General features: G+C 37.5%; 1 protein-coding gene across 1 annotated transcript in view; it reads left to right on the top strand.

The window, feature by feature from the left end:
* The window catches only part of LOC140155515 (doublecortin domain-containing protein 1-like), a 57,388-nt gene extending 43,654 nt beyond the window's left edge, over positions 1-13,734 (top strand). Inside the window, 15 exon segments of the mRNA XM_072178386.1 lie at positions 850-927; positions 929-1,045; positions 1,595-1,818; positions 2,745-2,815; positions 3,270-3,461; positions 5,518-5,724; positions 6,379-6,538; positions 7,429-7,554; positions 8,309-8,383; positions 8,386-8,409; positions 9,317-9,453; positions 10,922-11,023; positions 11,622-11,850; positions 12,820-12,929; positions 13,599-13,734. Coding sequence (XP_072034487.1) covers positions 850-927; positions 929-1,045; positions 1,595-1,818; positions 2,745-2,815; positions 3,270-3,461; positions 5,518-5,724; positions 6,379-6,538; positions 7,429-7,554; positions 8,309-8,383; positions 8,386-8,409; positions 9,317-9,453; positions 10,922-11,023; positions 11,622-11,850; positions 12,820-12,929; positions 13,599-13,658 — 1,912 coding nt within the window. The 3' untranslated portion in view covers positions 13,659-13,734.
* The last annotated feature ends 9,934 nt before the right edge of the window (positions 13,735-23,668 follow it).

Below are 23,668 nucleotides of genomic sequence, written 5' to 3'. Positions count from 1 at the left end.
CCAGATTTTCCTGGGTTTACATCCGACTGCTAACCACCTTTTGACCTTGTGTGAACATGCGCACATAATCGTAAACATTACTCATATTTCCATGTTTTCTTTTCAAATTTGCAGAAATCACATTCACAAGTTCTAGTAAACCACAATTTTCAAACTAAAATTGTTAATATTGTACCGATTTTGCACAATTTTGATTCAAAGTTGGGACTATAGCCTAGGCGTGATAAACTTATACCGGATACTGCTTCACAGGAGGATTTATTGGTGAGCCCTCAATATGTCAAAATGGTCCAGTATTTGTGACGCTTCATGACCACCAAGATTTGACTCCAGTTTACAAGAAATTTGTTGACTTATTTATTTTTTCTCTTGTTGATGATTGATTTGTGTATTTTGTTTTGTAAGCACAAAGATATCCTGTGGTGAAGGGTGCTATAAATGCCTGTAATTGTATCGATGTTAATGTAAATCTTCCAAGATCCTCATGAGTAAATACTTTATTATAGTCTGTATACCTTCCTCGAGTCTGTAAAGTAAAATCTAATTTTGAGATTTTCTCAAAAATTGTTCATTTTTGCAGGAATCTGTTATGGTAGTTGGATTTCTTGCATCATTTCCTTTCTGAAAATGTATACTTTATTATACTTTTCATCATTACATTTAGAGATTCAATAGAAAACAATATCTACTTACTGACTCGAGGAAGGTATACAGACTATAGTATGCTTTATCTCATTCTACAAATGTTTGTCTGCTGAAAGATAATGAATATTCTAGATTCATATACCTAATGTTAAGAATTCTTGATTCTACATCATACGAAAAGTATTTTATAACATTACTTCACAGACCTAAACAGCGTAAAAGTCCTCGCAGTAATCGGTTAAACCACCAGCGTTTCATGTTGATGGACGATTTCTTCTTGTTAAAGCACGCCATTCTTAGTGGTAGGAGTGGAGAACAATGGAGCGGAAGGTTCCACTGCAGTCATTGTCAAGAAAAATGTGGAAGATGTTTCTCAGAGATGGGAGGTGGATGAAAATGGGTGAGTAGATTCTATGGGTCACATGGATTCCAACATAAGCCTTTATACACTACAAGATTCCTATTGCAGCCCCTGCATGGGTACACAGTCGCTAAGGTACTTCAGAGGTACACACAGAGTATCCACATAGGTACTCTGTAGTACCAGTGTAGTTCTCTGCTGGTGGGGGCCTGTGCAGTACCTAAGTAGGTACTCTGTGTGTACCTCTGAAGTACCTTGGCGACGGTGTACCCATGCAGACAGGTAGTCTCAATAGAGCCATATTGAATTGCCATGATTGGTGACCAAAATATATACCTCAATGTCATGTGCAGTGGGCTATTCCCATTGAAATCCATACACCCCCTATGGAAAACATGACCGTAATTTTCCACACAGGGAGTGTGAATTTCAAATGGGGTTACCTGAATGGGTGTTTCCATTTGAAATCTACACCCCTGTATGGGAGATTAAGGTCATGTCTTCCACAGTGAATTTCAACTGGAATAGCCCATTGCATGTCTCTGTTTGCATTATTGTGTTCACTTTTGTTCCCTTTTCTTTGCACAGATTTATTCATTCTAAAGGAAACCCTGATCTAGTGTTGGGCGTTTCAATGCCAACCTTCAGACCAGGAGATGAAAGCATAACAACCAGTTATTCTGGAGAACCAATCACATTACAGAAGAAGAAGAGTGGCAATGGATCAGCCAATCAGGTGTGGTTGATTGAGAAGGAGGGGGAAGGATTCGTTCATGCATTTGGATCTACGCAAGATATTGTTAATAATAACGGTAAGTGCATGTGTTGTTGTTGTTGTTGTTGTTGTTGTTGTTGGGTAAGTGCATGTGTTGTTGTTGTTGTTGTTGTTGTTGTTGTTTTTGTTGTTTTTGCAAGTCTTGTTGTTTTTTAACATGTTTAATTATTAATCCATGTTTTTCATTAAACACGCTATAATACTGGTACTTTATCAGTGACCTTAATCATGCACTAAAGTATTGCACAAAGAGATATTTCAATTTGTCAAATTAATAAAGAAATATGTTGTTAACTCTTGCAGCAAAATATCTTTTTAAGTTATTAATCATTTTTAATCAATAAAACATAAATAATTTAATTAATTTAATTAATTAATTAATTAATGTCATCCGAGGTCAGAGGTCATCAGACAGAGGTCAAACGAGGTCAAAGGTCATATGGGGTCAACAGGGTAACCCATAAATCTTACGCAACTGTGGTGCAATCAACTACTGTATACTAGTAGTAATTATATGGCCTTGTACCAGAAAGTTTGTATTTCTGATATTGTATAAAAACAAGTTTGTAATCATAATCAAAGGAATTAATTAATTAATTTAATCATTAGTCGTGCCACTATATAAATTAATATTCGCACCCCTAATTAATCATGTCCGCAAATCTGTGTAAAAGAGCCCTCCTCTAAAATCAATAGGCCTGTATCAAAAATTATTTCCCCACTGGGGTGACACCCCTCATAAGACCTTGGGTCAGCAATCATATTTGAGTCCTTTTCATATCTCGAAATGCCAAGAAGGTATGACCCCTAAGGTGTGAAATGAAAGAGAGCAAAGCCACCAACCCCCCCCCCCACCTCTCAGCTGAAGCCACATGGTCCAGCTATGGTGTGGTAACCGCTCTAGTTAAGATACTTGTTGGTTTGGAAATAATAAGTTTTGATCTCAATGTTTATTCTTGACAGAAATAACTGCAGCTAATTATGCTGGTGTGTGCACATATGCAGTATGTGGAGAACAACCAACTCAACAACCGGTAAGCTTATAGCACACAGCTCTATTGCTGTACAATTTATAAATACTTTAGCATCACATTTCTACCACTAAAAGTTTAAGTTGATGTTTAGTCAAGGCCTGACATATTGAAACTTGCATCTTGGTATTGAGCTAATCAATTTAAGTTCACACTTTCCTGTGGAAGATTTTTGAAATATCTTCCACAGAGGGAGTGTGAATTTCAAATGGAATTAGCACATTAACCAACCCTATTTGAAACTCATCCTCCCTATGTGGAAGATTCAGGTTGAGTCTTTCTCCGAGGGTGAATGAAATTCAAATGGAGCTGCCTGGTGTGTTTATTCCATTTGAAATTCATACTCCCCCTGTGGAAGATATTTCCAAAATCATCTACAGGGGGAGTGTGGACATTAAATTGCCCAGTGTACACATTATAATACTAACAAAAAGTTGCCCTTTTCTTTTCAACCCAGGGATATATCCTGACTGATGTCAAATCTTCAGAAAAGGGGCCTGTCATTGTGTGCCCGTCTTGTGCACGTGCAATGAGGGCGACACATAGAATGCAAAAACTGGAGCGGACGATGGCTTTTGTATGTGCCGTGGGAACTGGGTCGCAGAAAGGTCTCAAACTCATCGGATGTTTTCAGTGTTTGAATGGAAAGGTAAGAAACATAGAGATAGCTTGGACTGGGCTATATCAAAGTACTTTTATAACTATACAATATGTCACCCGTTCTGACAAACCCAGGAACAAGTCGCATTTTTGACATTTCATGATTTGAATAAAATTGTAAGCACTAGACAATAAGCTTTCAAATGATAGCAAAATTATATACATAGCATCAATACTTTTCAAGATATGGATAATTTTGTAAATGATAACTTGATATTTTTGCCAAATTGCTATTCTGAGTAATGGGCTAATTCGTTTCCTGCCTTACACAGGATTGGATAGGGATTATTATAGTTCAATTGTTAATTATTGATTAAATAAACCTCATTTTAATAAGTACTTTCAAGGATTTGAAAGTCCATTGAAAGTCCACTTAGTCCCACAGTCAAATACCATGAAATTAAGAATCCAAAATTTGATTTGATTTTATGGGAAAGTCCTATAACGCAAAAACATGCCTGGCGACTTGTTGCGGGGTTTGTTGGAGCTGGTCACTTATATTGTATCATCAGTCCGTGCCACCATGTTCATGTTCACACCATCATAATTAGACAAAAATAAAAAAGGTATTGTTTTAAGACCCAGCCTTGTCGCTATTACCTGATATAACAATGCAGTTAGCATTATTTTAAGTGGAAGTACAAGACAGTATGTCAAGTTGTTCCACGCAAAAATAACGCTGTCCCCAATGTATTTATCAGATGATGAATACACAGTGGCTCGGTGGCTCAGTGGTTACGGCCTTGGACTCATAATCTGAGAGCTTGCTTGACGTGCGTGGGTTTGATTCCCTGTCCCACCACCGTGTTGCGCCCTTGGGCAAGGTGCTTTGCCTCGCTTGCCTCACCCCACCCAGGTGCAATGGGAAGCTGTTAGGGGTAGTCACAGTCGTTGTACTGATGGACCCTGCGCCACTTGTAGGCTGCAAACGTGGTTCCGACATATTCTAATGACGGCGGAATAAATGTAAAGCACTTTGAGGCTGTTTACGGCATAAAGCGCTATATAAATTTCTACATTTATTTATTTATTTTACACAGCTGGATAAAATCATGTTTGTTTGCATATAATTGTACATCCCTCTTTTTGGCTATTTTGATAAAGTTCAAACCAATCACTCCCATGCATGAAATTGGTGAATCCATTGAGTCCTTCACACACGGATGCAAAATACAGCACTGCGCTGATGCCCGAGGTCACTGCGCATATACCATTTATCATGCACAACACAAACAATACACACAACCGCGTAGTTCCAAAGACACCCCGATGTGCTCTATTGTTTTATATTAATATAACATGGGTAAGAAAGGAAAAACAACAACTGTTCAGTATTCAAGAATCATATTTTTATTCTTCTAAGCTTACAAAAAATTGAAAATATGTGACTGGACACTACGAAGCAGCCGTAAAGTCGGCCCGGTCAATTTTGTTTTATTTCGTGTTTAGAAAATATATATCATAAGCTTTAAAATAGTATATCATTTGACTTCAAACGATATCCATAAGCAGGGTTATGGTTTGTTGAACTCTGCTCCTTCAACAAAATTGTACCTTTTTTTCGGTTCGATCTATGTGTGTCTCTTTTTCCGCATTGCTGGTAATAAAGTCATAATTACATAACAAGGTTCAGGAATGTCCTCTCATTGTTATTGTTGGTTATACATACCTAGACAAAATACAATTGTAACCCACCACTTGAACTGGATTTAGCCAAAGCAAGAGCTAGAGCTATTTGATGATTCTACATGTAGAAGATTATTATCCTCTTCAGCAATAGGATTATTGATTGGTTTTAAAACGCTATCAAATGAGAAACATGTCGTGCCTAATTGAGACACCTATGAATACGACCTTCGCACACACTTTGCACTGTATCTCAGAATACAATTTGCTGAGTTTACGGCTCATTCGTAGTGTCCATTCACATATATATGTTGTGGTTAGGCTATGCTAAAAGCTTAAAATTAAAAAAAATATACATGCAATCATACTGACTACGAGCTAGTCAACCTTATTTTTAATCTATACTTTCCCCTTTACAGGTGGACCTATCAACTGCAGAAGCTGTTCAAACACTGTCTCATTACGAGAAAGAGTTGAAGCGATTGCGCCAGATGAGCAATGCACGCATCATAGCTCGCGAAATATCAGCCTACCAATCAGTGCAATCTATTCGAGTTAAAGCTTACAGAAATGGAGATGGCCGCAATTTGGAGGGTGTTATTGTCATTGGATCAACGATTAGAGGGGTAAGGTCTACCACATACCAGCATAAATTATGATTTATTTACTTTTTGTCATTAACTTTTTTTCTGCATTCTCTGAAATTAATGCCCTTGGTGGTTACATTTTAGAAATTAGCCTTCTGTACAATGATAATTCCCATTAAAAACATTGCTAGTACCAGTTGGCAGTGCTGCAGTGCTCCACAAAAAATAAAGAATTTCTATAAATACTGTAAACCACAGACTACTACAGACCATGTATCAACAGTTACAGTCCCCATGCATTGTATGCTGTGAATTCTCGCATATTCATGAGGGTTGATTGTTGGATTGTGCTGCGTCTAACAATCACGCGAGCGTTACGTGCCTAATCGCGATAGACCATAAAAATATGCGGTAAGTGGGTAGCAGTTTAGCCTGTCGCATTTCATGGAACAATCGGCCCTAATTATTGGGTGGTGCTGACACTCTGTTTACACTGTCAATAATAATGGCCGTACACTTAGATATCACAAAATCGTTGATCTCATGTTTTGAAAATACGGGTACTGTATGGTATTTTGACCACATTTAGGGAACAGTTCGGTTCAAAAAAATGATGGAGGTGTTTATTAGAAGGGGGCTTTAGAGAGAATACGGTAACAATTATGTACTGATGATTTTTTTTCCTGTCCTCAGATTTTGGACCAGTGCACCTATCAGCTTCAACTACCCACAGCAGCACGACGCATCTACACCCAAGATGGCACCCTTATCCTGAGTATTGCTGACTTAATCAAATGGACTATAACTAACTATGGATTAGAGCATCTTACATTGGGGCAAGATCAAAAGCATGGTATGTGAGTTGGGCATTCAAAGCTTGTTTGATTCAAAATCTGTAAAGTGTGCTGAGGCTTGTGGATCAAAGTCTAGGCGTTGTGCCTGTGCGTAGCGCACTATAAATCAGGGTTTTCTTTAAGCATTTTGCCGAAGGGGTATTTCCAAAATTTGTGGACCCTTTCAATTATGAATTTTTCCTCTGAGGGGGTCCAAAACATTGCCCAGGGGGTTTTTCAGCATCGCTGTCACCCAAAGATCCCATTATTTGTGGCTCATTTTTATCTTGTTTATGTAGAAAACAAGGCATAACTTGTTTCTGTATTCAGAAATCATGCAATATGATACGTAGGTTTTCAAGATTTTGTACGCTTTGGACTAATTGATTTGAAGGGGTCCGCAGAGTGTGTGAACACGTAAATACGTGTGATTTGTGCATTAAAGTAAACCCTGCTATAAATCACTGCACTTTTTTTTTCTGAAATGTTTGATTATTTTGTTGCTATCTGCCACGTAAATAGTTAATCATTTTTTATGACCATCATGATAATGTCAATTTTTAATAATTATCCATAAAATATGTATTATGTCGCGTATTTATAAAATAGAAATTATTTGATATCAGAAGAACATTCTTCGTATATAGAATGCAATTTGGTGTCTGATTTGCTCTCAGATCCCACAAAAAATACTGCGCAAAGGTGGCTGACTGTGCCTATAAAGTGTTCCGACGATTTTGTGTGAGATTGTGGTTTGTTGTAAAAATGTAACAAATATTTTAAGTTGGAGGTATTTAGTGTTAGTTGAAAATAAAACAATTCTGACCATAGTGAACCAATCAAGACCCAGGTTTGAAGTGTCTGTAATGTCACTTTTAATCATTGTTCTTATTTATTTGTTGCTTTATAGAAGGAGGCTCCAGGCATCATAGTAGAACAAACAGTGCTGAAGTACGCATATCGCCATCTGCGTCTATATTGACTATGCCGGTAGAAGTCTGGATCTCGTGCGGTGAACAATTTGTCAGCCCAGGATGTAAGTTGACCTCATATGAATTGGGCTATTCCACTTAAAATCCACACTACCCCTGATTTAGCTAAAGTCTGTTGCAGAGGGAATATCATTTTTGAATAGAATAGATAATTGGGTAACTTCTATTTAAAATACTCACCCCAGTTCCGGGCCCAAGTTGTGGAAGATATAGGTATAGCCACAATACAGAGGGAGTATGGGTTTCAAAATGATTAACTCTGACCAATTATATTTGCAAAACATACTCCCCCTGTGGAAGATATTTCCCAAATCTTCCACAGGGGTAGTGTGGATTTCAATTGGAATAGCCCATCGTACATCAGGCCTGTACGCAGAATTTATTTGGGGGTGCAGGACTTCCAAAAAGGGGAACTTTTTCAAATGAATTACGCCCTTGCGCAGATTTTTGAGAAAAAATTGAACTAAATCCCCTACAAATTGCCCCTTTTAAACATTTTTGAAAGCCTTATCACCAGAAAGTAGACGTTTTGTCAATTTTTCTCCCACTTTGATCATTTTTATTGGAAAAAGTAGACCTTCAAAGCTAAAATCATGTAAAATCAGCCATATTTTGACCAAAATTTTTGGAAAAAAATTGGTTTTGCAAAAAAACTCATCAAATTTTTGCCAGATTTGTCAAGCTTACTGTGACATTTTAGGCTCCAGAAAAAGTCATATTTATAATTCATGTAAACACTTGGTAGAGTTAATGATAATGATGATGGTCATGATTGATTTAATTTTGTTTAAATTCCAGATGTTGATTACAAGAGGGCGCTACACAATCAGCAGAGAGAGGAACGAGCCAAAGTTCATCTGGAGCTGGAAAAAGAGAGCATGTGCTGAGACAAATGCAAGGTAAATAAAAAATACAGACATTGCCACATTGGGATGGGAATATTGATCAGTTAGGCCTATAAAAAATATTGTTTGATTGGCGTAACCCAACCGACCCTAAAAATAGGCCCGACCCTAGACTTTTTTGTTATTTTTTTTGCAAAAGTTTTAAAGTTCCAAGGTCTTTATCATACGCAATTTACCTCTTAAAATTTGTGTTTTAAATTGCCGACCGACCTACCCTAATTTTTTTGACTACTACAGACAAACCACAAACAGTCAAAAGTCACAGTATTACCCGATAATTAGGGCCGATTGTGTCATGAAGTACGACCGACGAAACTGCTATGCACATACCGCATATACCGCATAAACACGAAGATGCACAACACTCTATCGCATATACGCGAAGGCATGTAACGCTGGTTGATTGTTAGACTTGGAACGATCGGCCCTCATGAATATGCGGGAATTCACAGCATACCATACAAAGCACAAGAACTTTGACTGTTGGTGAAATTTCTAATAGAAAACAAATTAAAGCAATAATTGCCATGTGCATGTTTCTTTTCTAGCCCGAAACACTGTGTTTTGGACGAAAATAGGTTAAAATTAAAAAGTACCAAAATTCACCTTCATTTGGGGCTAAAAAATCATCTGAAATTGATGTGCACACCATCGCAAGCATGCAACATGAAGCAGTGCATAACCTTTAGCATATACGCACCACATACTTGTTGCGGCATATTACTTAGTCGTCATATCCCTACTGTGCAGTACGGTTATATTGATTGGCTTTCAGCCAATGGAAATAAGTTTTATTTGATAATAGCATAATTATCATGTTTTGTCGTGTGATGTGTAAATGGCTTTGCTCCTGAGCATCATATCCTTGTCAATCATGTGGTGTGTCATTTCTTATTTACAGGCCGAAGGACAACGGGACAACAGGGTCCCAACTATAAGCCTACAATGAGTCCTGATGCACCGGTGTTGGTTGAGGGAGGGTGGACACAGCCTGGAATGGGAGAGGTCAGAAAGTCACTTCAAGTTCATCAGCTAGAGGTTAGTGAATAGATATGTGTGTGGATGTGTCGGGGGAGTGAGGATGTGTTTTGCATCAGTGGTGAATGCATGTATGAAATCTCACATTCCAACTTTGGGGATTTAAGTTATATAAAAAAAAGCACAGTTATTTATAGTGCGCTAAGCACAGGCACAACGCCTAGAAGTTGATCCACAAGCCTCAGCACACTTTACAGGTTGTCGCTGACCACTATGGCCCCACATCATTCCATAAACCATTTAACAACAATTCAGGGACTTTGCTGCTTCAAGAGCGCACACCCTAGACCTAAGATGAATATACCTACAGGGATTGGAAGCAATCACTTTTGTGTGAGCCATGTCTGTTATGGCCAAAAAATTGCCCTTTTTGTGTCTCACTTCAGAAAAATGTGGTATACTTTAGAGATTATTAAATTGATACAAAACATGGAGAAACATTCAAACTAGGTCGTGTATGTATTTAAAAAACTCAGAAGTTCACCATATTTTTCTGAATTGAGACACAAAATGAGCATTTTTGGGCAATTGTTGAGCTGATTTTAACAAAATTTCCACTTTTTTGCATGAAAATGGTCAATTTTTCACAATTTTTTATTTTTTGACCATGTTAAATGATTTGGTGATGTAGTTTAGTCAACCTACAATGATTTATAGTTGTTTACAGGCCAATTAAGTGGATTGGTGATTCCAAATAGATGCCATAACAGAGATGGAACACACATAACAGCATCTAAAGTACACACAAATAGGCTCGATTCCTATCCCTGTAGGTATATTCGTCTCAGCCCTAGACATTCCACAAATAACCTTCGCAACCAGAATCAGTTTCGTACCGTAACGAGACAATTAGCAGTAAGTTCCTTGTGCAGGGAAATTTCAAGCTAACTCAATTTTTACACTTGGGATCCAGTCTAAAAGTTGATTGTGTACGGATGTGTGATGTGAAACTTGGCAGTTAGAATGTGGGTGTGTGAAACTCCACGGTTTGAAATGCACACAAACTCCAAACTTGGGGGGGGGGTCATACAAGAGGTTGTGTGGGTTTCACTGTCTGACAATCACTACAATATCTCAATTTCTGAAGAGTGAATAAACCTAAACCTAACAAGCATATGAAAAAAAAATGATTAAAATAGACAAATCCAATTTCACACATTTCTACACCTCAATGGTAGCCATAGCTGGGTCCTGTTAGGTCCATCCCACATGAAATGTGAAACGATACGGCATAGGCGGAGATTTTAAGCTGCATTTTGTCACCTGTGTTACACGCAGACAATAGAACAATGAAAGTTTACAACACAATACAATAAACATTGATTTTTAAACGGCTTTAGTTCACCCAATTGGGCAGTCAAAACACCAGTTTGCCGCGGAGGGGACCCAATAATGGCCGATTGAATTCTGATCATCACTTGGCTTGTTGGATTGATCTGTAACATTCTCTATATTTTGTTCCATACAGCATCATCTTGAGGAAGTAAAAGCCCATCAGAGACAGCAAAGCAAGCAAACTACTAAGGCGGTAGTGGACTCGAATAAGAAGCTGTACTCACAACCAAACATGGTCAGTTGACTTGTCTTTGAACATTATATAAGAAATGGCCTTCAAATGCTTTTGAGCATATAAATCAAGAGATTATGTGTTAAAAATGTGATTTCTTCAGATAATTAGTCAGTCTGATTACAGAGGTTGAGCTAAACAAATGATATACAAGAAATCACAGGTACTGAGATCATTTTTGTGCATCAATAGCTCCTTTGACTTCTACAGACTATACTCTTGATCAGCTCGTAATCAGAAGGACTCATAACATCGTAGATTGATATAATAGCATGCAAACAGCTTGCCACACCACCTATGCGAGACGGAAACACGCTTTACTTATTGCTTGACTGCTGCACAATTTATGAATTTACGCTGCCGTTAAGTTGGGATTTTATTGATGTGCACAGTAACAAAAACCAAATAATTTTCGCCTATTACAAGCGGATCATAGTTTAGAATAGATTTCAATCCTATATGAGCTTTCTTTCATCTATTATTTTATCTGAAGAATCAATCTCAAACCATGCAACATGTTTTGAAAGCAAAGTTGTAAAACTTAAAAATGCAAAAAAAATGTTACGTTTTCCAACAAAATTTTTTTTTAATAAACTTGCAGAAACGTGTGTTGGTGTACAAAAGTGGTGATAAACCTGAGAATGCGGTGTATGCATGGGGTTCCTCCCTGTCAGAAGTCCTGCATGATAGCTCCTTACGACTGCATCTGCCACGACAAGCCAGCTATCTATTTACCACTAAAGGAGAGCGAGTGGAATCCTTTGAGGACTTGCAGAGGGACCAAGTGGTGTGCGCATCGCAGGGGACAGGTTATTATAAAGGACCTAAAGGTAAGAGTAATGATACTTACTATCGAAAGCGCTTTTAAAACATGCAAACATGAAGAGCCCCATCCAGAAAAGTGGAAAATGTTTTGAGCATAGATACACATAGTTATATATGAACAAGTAAACCGGCAAATGTGTGTCTGAGCCCAATTAGCTCAGTTGGTAAAGCGCCGGACTTTGGTACAATTTTGTGTTTTCAAAATTGCTTGATAGTGAGCACATATGTTAACTACCGAGTATCAAAAATAGTGCAGGAACAAAGCAGTCATACATGCACAAATGCTCTATATTTTCAGGGACTATTAGTTTTTGGCAGGGTTCTTCAGTGATCTGTGGATTTGGTGCTGTTTATAGCATTAACCCTAACCGCCTAAGGGCTTTTTGGCAACGGGAAGGGAAAGAAGGAAGGAATAAAGAGAAAAGAAGGAAAGAAGTTGTTTGCTCTGGGTGGGATTCGAACCGAGACCCCTCGCATGCCAGGCACTGGGTCGGCGACACTTTGCCACGGGTCTTGGGCTTCGCTGGCCAGCAAAACCGTGCCTATATATCACTTAGGGCGATTAAGTCATCACACCACGTGGGATGCATGCACTAACAGCGCATATATCAAGTAGTATTTTGTAGTATACCATCCTATTAGGGTTAACACAGAAGTGGGGTTCTGATTGGCTATAAATTGAATCACGTTATCATCACATCAGCACCTCACACAGTGTCATCGCCCCGATATCTTCATGGCAGGAAATTGCCATGATGGTAGATCGAATCCACTAATTAGGTATGGGGTGGCATGGCAACATTTATTTCGTTTAGTGATTTTGGTCAATTTAACCAGAATGTTTGACTTGGTATTTAGAAAATGTTTACAATTTGAGAAATCATAGTTTTTTAGTACCAAAAGTCCTTTTTTAGTCGGTGCTTAGTGAAGTTGTAGTTTTATAAGGCGCAATATTGTTACTATTTTGTTGACAGGAAGTCGCTCTCAAGTTGAGATCAAAGCTAACTGGTCCCGAGCCAGAAAGAAAGATGGTCCACTGGCAACTAATATTATGGTATCACCTAACAAACACCCAACAGTTGAGGTATGTTCATAATAATGGCAAAAAATCTATATATCTTAACCTACTTACTTCTTCCTCCCCAATCTCTCTCCTGCTCCTGCTTTTTCGCTATCTTCCTCATCTTCGTTCACCTCTCCTCTACTTCTCATCATCTTCTTCCTCCTTCCCTCTCCTCCTGCTTTCTTCCTCTTTTCCCCATCTTCCTCTTCTTCCTTCTCCTCTCCTCTACCTCTCCTTCCTCCTCTCTTTCCATCCCCCTCTCCTTCCCCCCCCTCTCCTCCTGCTTTCCTCCCCTTACCCCCATCTTCTTCTTCCTTCCCCTCTCTTCTTCCTCTCATCCTCTCCTTCTCTTACACTCATCCTCATGTTCTTTCTCCTCTTGTTCCTCCCATCCTCCTCCATTCCTTCTCCTCTTCCTCACATCATCTTACTCCTCCTCTTGTCCACTTCTTCCACCCATCCTTCTCTTTTTCTCCATTCCTTCTTCTCCTCTCCTCTTCCTCCCACCCTCCTCTTCTTCCTCCTCGTCTCCGCCTCTACTAACTCCAGTCAAAACAGTAACCCATAATAGAATGCTTCAATATAGTCTACCATCGCACTAACATCACTTGAATGTACATCAAAAGATGCAGCAACAGCCAATTAAAACAACAGGTTATGATTATAACCCTTTTTGTTTTGCTTTTATAGGTGGATCCATTTGGCCCACCAGCTCTTGCGCTACCAGCTCCTCCAGGACCAGACACCTAGGCTGCAGGCTGTCTTTACCAGCTCCTCCAGGACCAGACACCTAGGCAGCAGGCTGCCTTCTTACACGTCTAACCGACCGTAAAATGCACTATCCGTTTAGGAAAATCACTAACCGTTTAAACATAAAAAAAAAAAAAGTTTTTGGCGACTTTGGAGAACCACTGGACCTACCGTATTGTCTGTTATAAACACTCCCCTTCGGATAAACGCCCCTTTGACAAAAATGCAAACATTTCCCATTTCCAAATTCCATACCATCGTTTGACTTTGATTTGAGTAAGCTTAAAACTTGCATCAGTCATTGACGATCTCTTAATTCAATTGCATGGACAAAACCTACTAAGATTTTTTTTTACATACGTTTACGGTTAACCGATCGGATTGTGGTCCGTTTAAACGGTTAGACAAATAACCGTTAATTTACACGCCTACTTCTTACTCTAAAAGTGGATATTTTTGCGCTGCATTTATTTTCGGGCTATTTTTCACTCTTTATGCTTGTGAAAACATGCAAAACTATTTGTTTATTGGGTAAATCTATCTAGTAAACTTTAGATAAGTGAAAAAAAGCCAGTAAAAAATGTTTGTATAGCAGCATGTAAAATATATCACGTAAAAATTACCACTTTTACGGTAACTTTTGAAAACTGCGGTGCAGGGAAGAATGTAATGAAGGAATAGGCTTGTCGTGGCATACATGATCAAAGACTTATTCTGAGAATTTGTTATGAAGGGATCAAGCATGTTGCAATCAATGTGAGATATACTTCTTCATACACCACCTACCGTATATTCTCTATTTAATGCCCCTTTCTATTAAATGCCCCAATCAATTTTCCAGCAGAGAGCAATTTAGGTCTTACAATGTTGAAAGTTTGTGTAAGTAAGCTTACTACTGTCCTCACACGATTGGTAATCGCCGTAAACAACATCGCAAACACGGAAGTGAACCGGAAGTCATTGATCCTAAGTTCATCATTTTGGTGATTTTTTTAAGCTTACCCAACAATTTTTCAAGAATTATTGTTGTTAAATATTCTCTAATAAACGACCCCCTTTTGGAAAATGCAACACCCGGAGCGTTTAATAGAGGAAATATGGTACCTACCTCCCAGGAAGATATAACCTTAATGTATGCATACTTGAAGTTAGCCTAGTACCAAGACAGGGATTATAATACAAATGCAGTAGAGCTGTCAAATCACTTGATGAAGTCTTGACAAAAGGCTAATTCTGTGTATGCCTATTGTAGACTAACAACAATCAGTCGTCTACACTGTACATGTGCTTGTTGTGACGACTGAACTTACAGTTCATAACGTGGCAGACTCATGAAAATATTCTCTTGTGACTTTGGTTGTGCACCAAGTGCGACTGACTAGCGGCGCCTGTGTACCGCGCCGTTGTGACAAGATCGCGCTCTGAAGTTCTAAAGCCACTTTTTTAACACATAAGAAAAGGGTCAATTTGGACACAACTGTGCAGTCTCAATGCAACACGAATCTTGTTGGGAAGTCCGTCACTTTTTTAACACATAAGTTGCTCAGTTGTCAACACAGATAGTTGATGAATGAAGGCAGCAGTCTAGTATGCTTACACATTATGATAGAATTTCAGAGGAGAACTGATTTTATGGGAAGTATAGTCTATACCGTAAAACCCCGTCTACAAGGATATACCTAAGAAACGCCCTCAATAAAATTGGTTGCTTGTTGTATTTGGAGTTTGAGCAAATATATACTGGCACTGGGTGGCTATGCATTCCATCTAAGTATGTTGTAACACCAATCAATTGTATTGACATAATAACGACTGTTTCAGTATATCAGGATCGTATAGCTCAATTGATAGAGCGTCAGACTTTGGAACTGAAGACATGCTGAAGAGAGCATGGTCCGGGCACCGGTTCCGTTTTTCATTCTCGTTTAATTTTAACTTTTTGACATGTTCTTTTATCTTTCTTCAAATCTACCTTTCTACTTTTAATTTTAGGTGCGTTTTTTTTTTTTTTTTTTTTTAGTTTTTTTTTTTTATAGTTTTTTTTAGTAATTTTGTGGTTTTATAGAAACTAGTAAAAGCATTTATTCTAAATAATATCGAAACCCACGGTTAGACAGATGTGTTGTAACTACTTGTCTGTCCTCGTCTTTGCAATAAAACCTATGTTGCACCTTTGTGCCATCCCAATTCTTGAGGTAGGGTGCGTTTTTGGCTTAAGCACGATTTTGTTTCTACTTGAAATGAAATCAAAATAAATATTGTTCTGTTGCCACAATTGCAGTTTTTTCAATAAAAAAAAATAGATGAGGAATAATAATTATTCCATATTTGAATCTATTGTCCCATCAAGAATAGAGTGTCTTCAAAACTTCAATCAATTCATCTGACAAAGGAAACTATTCTGGTCATTCAATTTTGTTTCGCTTGCACCTGTTATATCACAGGCGTTGGTAGAGAAGGCACACTTCTCTTGTCTTCACCAAGTAGTGATGTAAACACTAACATGATTAATTACCATAGCTAGCAATGGACATACACTATTTTTGTTCCACTTGAACCCATACTATAGGCTATTCGCTGTCGATGTGACGTAATTAATCGGATTAACTACCATAGCAATTGATGAATACAATTTCGAATATATAGCCCTGCACTTCATCGTTCACGTGGCACCTATGCATTAAACCATAGTTGTCAAAGAAATGCTAATCACTCGCCATGTAAGATTAGTATTTATGAAAAGAGTGGTATTCAATCTATGTTTGGTGACATACGCGGGTGATTAGTGCAATCTGCTTGATGGTAGTTATTGCGATTATTACATCACTTCGACAGCGAATTGTAGTATAAACGAATCCAACAAGCCAAGTTATGATCAGAATTTATTCTGCCATTATACGCTGGTGAAGTTGCGTAATTAATCGGATTAATTACCATAGCAATAGGTGAAAACAATTTTGAACATATCGCTGCGCTACAAGCAGGTTACACTCATCACCTGTACTGTGTATGTCTGCAATCATAGATTGTGAGTTCATAAGGGCAATGTCGGGGATAGGTCACAATCGATGTGGAGAGATGAGAGGTCCGACCAACAGCCATAGCGATTCAACTAATTCCAGCGGACGGTCTGTGGCTAGTAAGGAATCGTCTTTGACCACATGCGCAGATCTGTCTCGTCAGGAAGATATTTAATATCCCGAATTTATAATAGGCCTATGCCTACCAGTTCCATCAGTATAACCGATCTGCTAGAGAATATTTGTTACCATGTTTAATAAATTCGTATTTATCGTATAATAAAATGTAGCCAAATGTATATTATGTGTCACACGGTTTTCTGCTGAACCACTAGCAGGCTTAGACTGCGGAACTCAGTCCTCAATGATAGTCAGTCATTTATCTTTTGGTCGTTATATGACTATCATTTGAGGGACTGAGTTATAATATATCTTCCGAGGTGCAATTTCAGACAATAGCTGGGGATTAGTGGGGCAGAGGTTATCTATTGAATCCTTTCATGACCACTGAAGCATAGTCAAGTATGCCAAGGACACTCGGCACAAATTGAAAGACCATCACAAAAGAATGCATGCATGTCAGGTCATCGACACCAATTTGGTGTTTGTTATGACACAAATTTTGTGTCTGTTATGCACCTCGAAATATGTACCTTAAAGTCTGTATCTATAGCAGGCTATGTTACCACATCTATGACAATGACAAAGGTGAATTTTGATGATTTTTACGATCGTCCGGATGACTAGCAAATCACTGAATGGGTCTTTAGTTCCCTCCTCTCCTTATCCTGCCAATATTATATGAATCAAAGAAAAATAAAGAAAAAATAAAATTAAACAAGAAAAAAAGACAAAGAAAAGAAACAATAAAAGAAAAACAATAGAATAAATTAAACTAAATATGAAAAAAAATGATCACGAAAGGAGTCTTTAGAAAATGCAAGAAAATATAAATGAAAAGTTTGAACAATATTTTGTTTATAAAAGTTTGTGTGACCGTGATGAGGCTCGAACTCACCATCTTCCGATCTAAAGAACCAAAGTCTTATGCCTTGCCAAGTGAGCTATGCTCGTGAGATCTAAATAAAGATAAAATAATACATTGTATACCTGCTTGTGTCGGTAAATGATTTGCTCAAATTCCATAATGATATAATATTGTGGAGGGCGCTAGCGTGAAATATGCTATCATCACAGTCGCTTCTATTCCTTATAGACGGGTTTCTACGGTATATCTATACCTCGCGTCACCAGCACTAGCTTTAAAGTTCAGCGTGTGCTGCGTTGGCTTAGCGTTGTTTCTTGCGCCACTTTGATCGTGCGCGTAAAAAATTTGCACACGGACCAAGTAACGCTAAGCTAACACAGAACACGCTCAACTTCAAAGCTTATGCCGGTGGCTCGAGGTAGATATATAAACTATAGGTAATTTATACATGCTCGTATATCCCTCGCATGGGAGAGAGGACATTTCAATCATAGCATGCAAGAAGGTTTCTTCATTGACGTTGAACACATTGTATAGCATGCTTAGAGAAAATAGACAATGTTCTCTGGTAAAGGCCATCACAATTTAATGCTTTGCGTGTTGGCCATAGGCTTCAACTTAAAAAGTTATGAGATATTTTCTCAAAATATCAAGAGCTATCTTAAGAATCACTGAACCAATACTAGGCTTGTTTGTACTCATTTTACTGCATTTTTCATGCAGATTCCAAGTGTGGTCATGAAAATTTACAATCATGAAATTTTTGAATTTTAAAAATTGTTTTTGAAAGTTGTCGTCTGCAGTCGATACCTGTGTGGAAAAGGTTCGGTTAAGCAATACAAATCATTTGTGACATGTTGATTTATGTTACGAAGAAAAGATTTCTTTTTTCCCGTACGATTAATCATGTTTAATCATGTTTAACTTCAAAGCAAAATGCCTATGCAAGAAGTTGAAATTGAAAAATAACTACCTTGAGCTTAGTGCCAACAGTGCTAAAAATTATGCATTACAATGATGTTGCCATATTGCACATTTTATAGTAAAACTTCAAAATCATGCCATTGAAAACCAAATAATTTCACTTCAACACCTTGATTAATGAAATGCTGATCTTACTTTTACGATAACAAGAAGTGTGTTAATGTGAATTACAGGGTGCCTTATGTGAAGTTTAGTGCTCGGGTTATAGTTTAGGGTGTCAAGGTTGAGGGGTTAGGAGTGGAGTTAGGGTAAGGGGTTAAGTACACAGTTAAGCTTAATGGTATGATTAGAGCTAGGTTTAGGGTCAGGGTTTAGACAGAGCTATTAGGTTAAGGGTGGAGTCGTGGCGAGCGACTTATTGATCGGATATGGGCTATAAGCAATAGAAGTTATGTCACAAAAAAAAAAAAGAGTTAGGGTCAAGGTGAGAAGTCGAGTTATGGGTAGGGATAGACTTTGGTTAGCGTTACAGGGAATAGCAATGAAGGGTTAGAGTTAGGGCACTCCCTGAATTCAGCACTTGCACATAAACACATTCCAAACATGGACCATGTACAGAACGTTGAGGATCTTACATTCCATTTCCAATGGGTTATTCCATTTATAATCCACACTACCCATGTGGAAGATTTAGCTAAAGTCATCCACAGAGGGAGTATTCATTTTTGAGTAGATCGCCCTGCACTACAAGCATATTGCACTAATCACCTGTGTATGTCAGCAAACATAGATTGAATACACTACCGCTCTATTCTAAGATGATAATGTTACTGGTGGGAGTGATTAGTCTTTTCTTTGACATCTATGGTTCGACAATGCATCGGTACCACATGAACATTTTAGTGTAGGGCAATATAGTCAAAATTGTATTGCTCTATTGCTATTGTAGTTAATCTGATTAACTGCATCACTTCTACAGTGAACAGGCAATTGAATTTGTAGAATCCATCTTTGAATAAAAGATTGTATGTTTTATCATTATAGAATAGGCTATATTTGAAATCTGACTTATCACTGAAGAAGATTTAAAAAGAAAAGTCTTCTGGATTTTTACACACACTCGCACGCCAATGGTGTGCACTTTTGCTGTCGGGCCTGTAACTTTCTAGAAGTACATGTGTGGCATTTTGACACTCATAGGTCACTCTATGTAGCAATTTTAGCCTAAAAAGTGCCAATTTTTGAGCTCTTCAAGCGAATTTGTTCCACTTTTCCACCATAGGGCCCCCCTTTCACCATTTTAGCTTCAATAAGACAAAAATGTTTGCATGCCTCGCACACATTTATGCCATAAACTTATTCTGTTGCCAAAAGGTCCTGGATTCACTATAAATTAAGAATTTTTCCCAACTCCACCCCCTGCTTATGTCAAAAAGAAATCTATGCCACTAGCACTGTTAACAAAGAACAAGTCACAAGCAGAGCTCCGATCTAAATGATTAAAACTTAACTGCTACATGTACTTGCTAGACTACGAGGGGGTATCCAAAAGTTTTTGACATCACACAGAAGTGAAAGAGCTATACCGATGAAATTTTGTCAGTGTAATCACTGGTCCTTATGTACATTATGGTACTACTTCCCATCTAGCGCCACCTGTTAAGAAAGTAAACATACTTATGAGAACATTTTTGGACCATAATGTACATAAGGACCAGTGATTACACTGACAAAATTTCATCGGTATAGCTCTTTCACTTCTGGGTGATGTCAAAAACTTTTGGATACCGTATTGTCACATTTATTGTAACATTATTTCCGGCACAAATTTGGGCCTGTAGAATTTCTGTTTGGCGTGTAACTTTTTAGACTTACAAGCCCGACGGGCTAGTGCTCAAAAAGTTAAGGTCCAGCCTTGATTAAATACCTGGAATATATTGATATAAGTTATAGATACACTATGTAGCGTTGTTTTTTGTATAATTATGTTTGCATGTAGCCGTCCAAAGATAACTTCACCTTGTTGCATTGTTTTAGCCGTCCAATTTTGTAAACATAGTATTTAAAAAGTATTCTAGATATTTGTGCTATTTCATACTTTGATATTATCATGTTGTTGACATAATCTTGTAAAAAATGAACAAATTAATCATGTAAATAGGTATTTATTCATCCTAATTCAATATAATACAATATTTTGATGTTGTGAGGAAGTATTAGGCCATCTTAATTAAATCCTGTGTCTCAAAGCTTGTGAGAAATTCAAAACCTAATGCGGAATGCATTTTTTTTAATTAACTTTTTTTTTATGTGTCAGTACAGGATTTTGGACAAGAATTTTTTGCAAATATTACCCAATGTTGCAAATGTTGGAATAGCAGACAAATGAAGTCACTGCTACAAACTATTATTCTCTTTTATTATTTTTGTGTCCAAAATTTGCACACAAAAAATCGTGAAACTGATAATAATCGAATTTTAATTTTGAGTTTTATTTTCAGCCATTTTGTTAACAAAAATAACAAGACATAAAAAAAATATATTTCTTGATTTTCAAAGAGGACTATGCTCACAATTTTACTAACATGCACAGCAGCTTTGAGACACAGGATTTAATTAAGATGGCCTCAAAAATATATTATGATTATTAGAAATATCAGGGTAGTAAATTTCCAAAATATAAAAACACAACTTGTGTGTCCTTGTTCAAAAAATGGATTTAAAATAATAGATTTGCAATGAGCTAATCTGGTGTGTGATTCATTTATAAATGTTAGGAATTTTCATAAGTACTAAGTAGTTAGGGACTGTTCACAAACACTTGTAGGGGGGCTGGTGCAAAATGATAATTCACTTTTTTCAGCCCCCTTTCCTTTGGCCATGAAAAATGTACCTAAACCCCGTAGAAAATAGTGTAAACTCATGTTCTACAAGGAAAATTAAGGTGGTTTTTTTAAAGGCCCTCCTTCAGAGGGATAACAATTTTCAGGCCCCCCTTTTTGCATCAGCCCCCTTACAAATGTTTGTGAACAGTCCCTTATTCAAATATTGTGTCAGTGACATTTGTGTGTGAGTTTGAATAATGAATTAATGAAACAAAACAGGTAAATGTGTAGATCACATTTTATTTTAGTACTATCTGCAAAAATTAGCCAGAATGGAAATTGTACTATTTGATGTCATTTTTCCGCCTTTGTATATTATTAAGCCCATCAATTTAATTAGTATAGTATGTATATTTTTGATCCATTATGTTAAACATATTAGTATTATGTTCAGATAAATTTATTTTACATTTTTTTTCCTTTTGTATATTAAGTTAACCCGTCAATGGATTGACTCGGCCATAGTATATAGTTTGTTCGGTGTATGATTGGCAACTAACTTAAAATAACCTCGCATATTGGTATAGAATGACATGCTTGCAATTGTGCGCAGCACGTACGCTAGTTGTGTAATGTGTGACAGGCGCATATTTGATTGACCCACATAGTTACAAAATAGCATCATTTTTGCCAGTTACAAGCCAAACAGACTATATTATGTATATTTATGTTTCATTATGTTAAGGGGTACTACACCCTGGCCAATTTTGTGCCTATTTTTGCATTTTTCTCAAAAATTATAGTGCATTGGTGACAGGTGAGATATGTATATTATCGGGGCAAAGACTACAACTACTGCACTGAAAATTCAGCAACTCAAGGCAAGTAGTTATTGATTTATTGATCAAATATTGGTTTTCCCTCATTTTTGACTGTAACTCCACAATTGTTGTCTGTGCTGAAATAAAATTTCCAGTGCAGTAGTTGTAGTCCTTGCCCCTATAATATGCATATCTTACTTGTCACCAATGCGCTATAATTTTTGAGAAAAATGCAAAAATAGGCACAAAATTGGGCAGGGGTGTAGTACCCCCTTAACATAATAGTATTTTGTTTAGAAACATTTAATTTGCATTTTGTAACAATAATAATTCAGTTATAATTATGTATATTCAGTTGTTCTAATTTCATTATAAATAGACAACTTGTTTATGTACATGTAAATAAACAATTAATGCATGAATAGTAATAAAATTCTAATTAATTAATTGACAAGAAACACAATTTGACCCATTTGTTTGTTTTCCTCATAGGTTTACACATTTACCCCTAGTGGAATCCAGCAGCTTTTAAGGGCTCGGATAGCAACGTTTTCACATTTTTTTTGTGGAATCTGAGAGCACATCAGACACATCAAATTGCATTTTGAAAACATGGAATGTCCTCGTATTTTCTCGTATTCATCATGCAATTTGATATGTCTGATGTGCTGTCAGGTACCACAAAAAATACTGCAAACGTTGCTATCCGATTCCTTAATGCTCTGCGTGCTAGCCATGCGCTTCAACGGAAAAAGTTGAAGTTTTGAAATATTTTCTCAAAATATCAAGAGCTATCTACTCATTTTAATGTATTTTTCATGCTGATTCCAAATATGGTCATAAAATGTACAATTATGAAATTTTTAAAATTTTGTTGAAACTTGTCGTCTGCAGTCGACACCCGTGTGAAGAGAATTAAAGCCCCTTGAAATGTCACTATCCATGCCTGTCATATACCACAGAATGATCACCACAATGCACCAAGACCCTGAAACTGGTTCTGATGCATTCAAGTTCCCATTGAACATGTACAGCAGCAATAGAGGGTTTTGAAATGGAAAATGGGAACCAGTATTATTTGACGCGGAGATCGGCCTAGCTTCTCTTTTGATGTTCACTGTCTTATATGTAGAATGCAAACTACATTAATTTTGGAATATAGCGTAACAGAAGGATAGATGCACAAATCCAATAGTGAAACTGAAATTGGTTATTTGCACATGAAAGTCCTTTCCGGATGCCCTGGGGGCCACTCAGTTTCCAGTGTCGCCAAAAAGGGAGTGCGTCCTAGGGGCCCGTTAAAATAAAGAAAACATACATTAATGGGCCCATAAAAGCAAAGAAAAGACACCTCTGGGGCCCGTGCGATCATTTTACCACGGGCCCGTAATGGCTCTAGGCGGCACTGCAAGGTACAGAGTGTACACATGCG

The sequence above is a fragment of the Amphiura filiformis genome, chromosome 6 (genome assembly GCF_039555335.1).
Source record: "Amphiura filiformis chromosome 6, Afil_fr2py, whole genome shotgun sequence".
Taxonomy (NCBI): domain Eukaryota; kingdom Metazoa; phylum Echinodermata; class Ophiuroidea; order Amphilepidida; family Amphiuridae; genus Amphiura; species Amphiura filiformis.
This window is presented reverse-complemented; position numbering and strand designations above follow the sequence as displayed.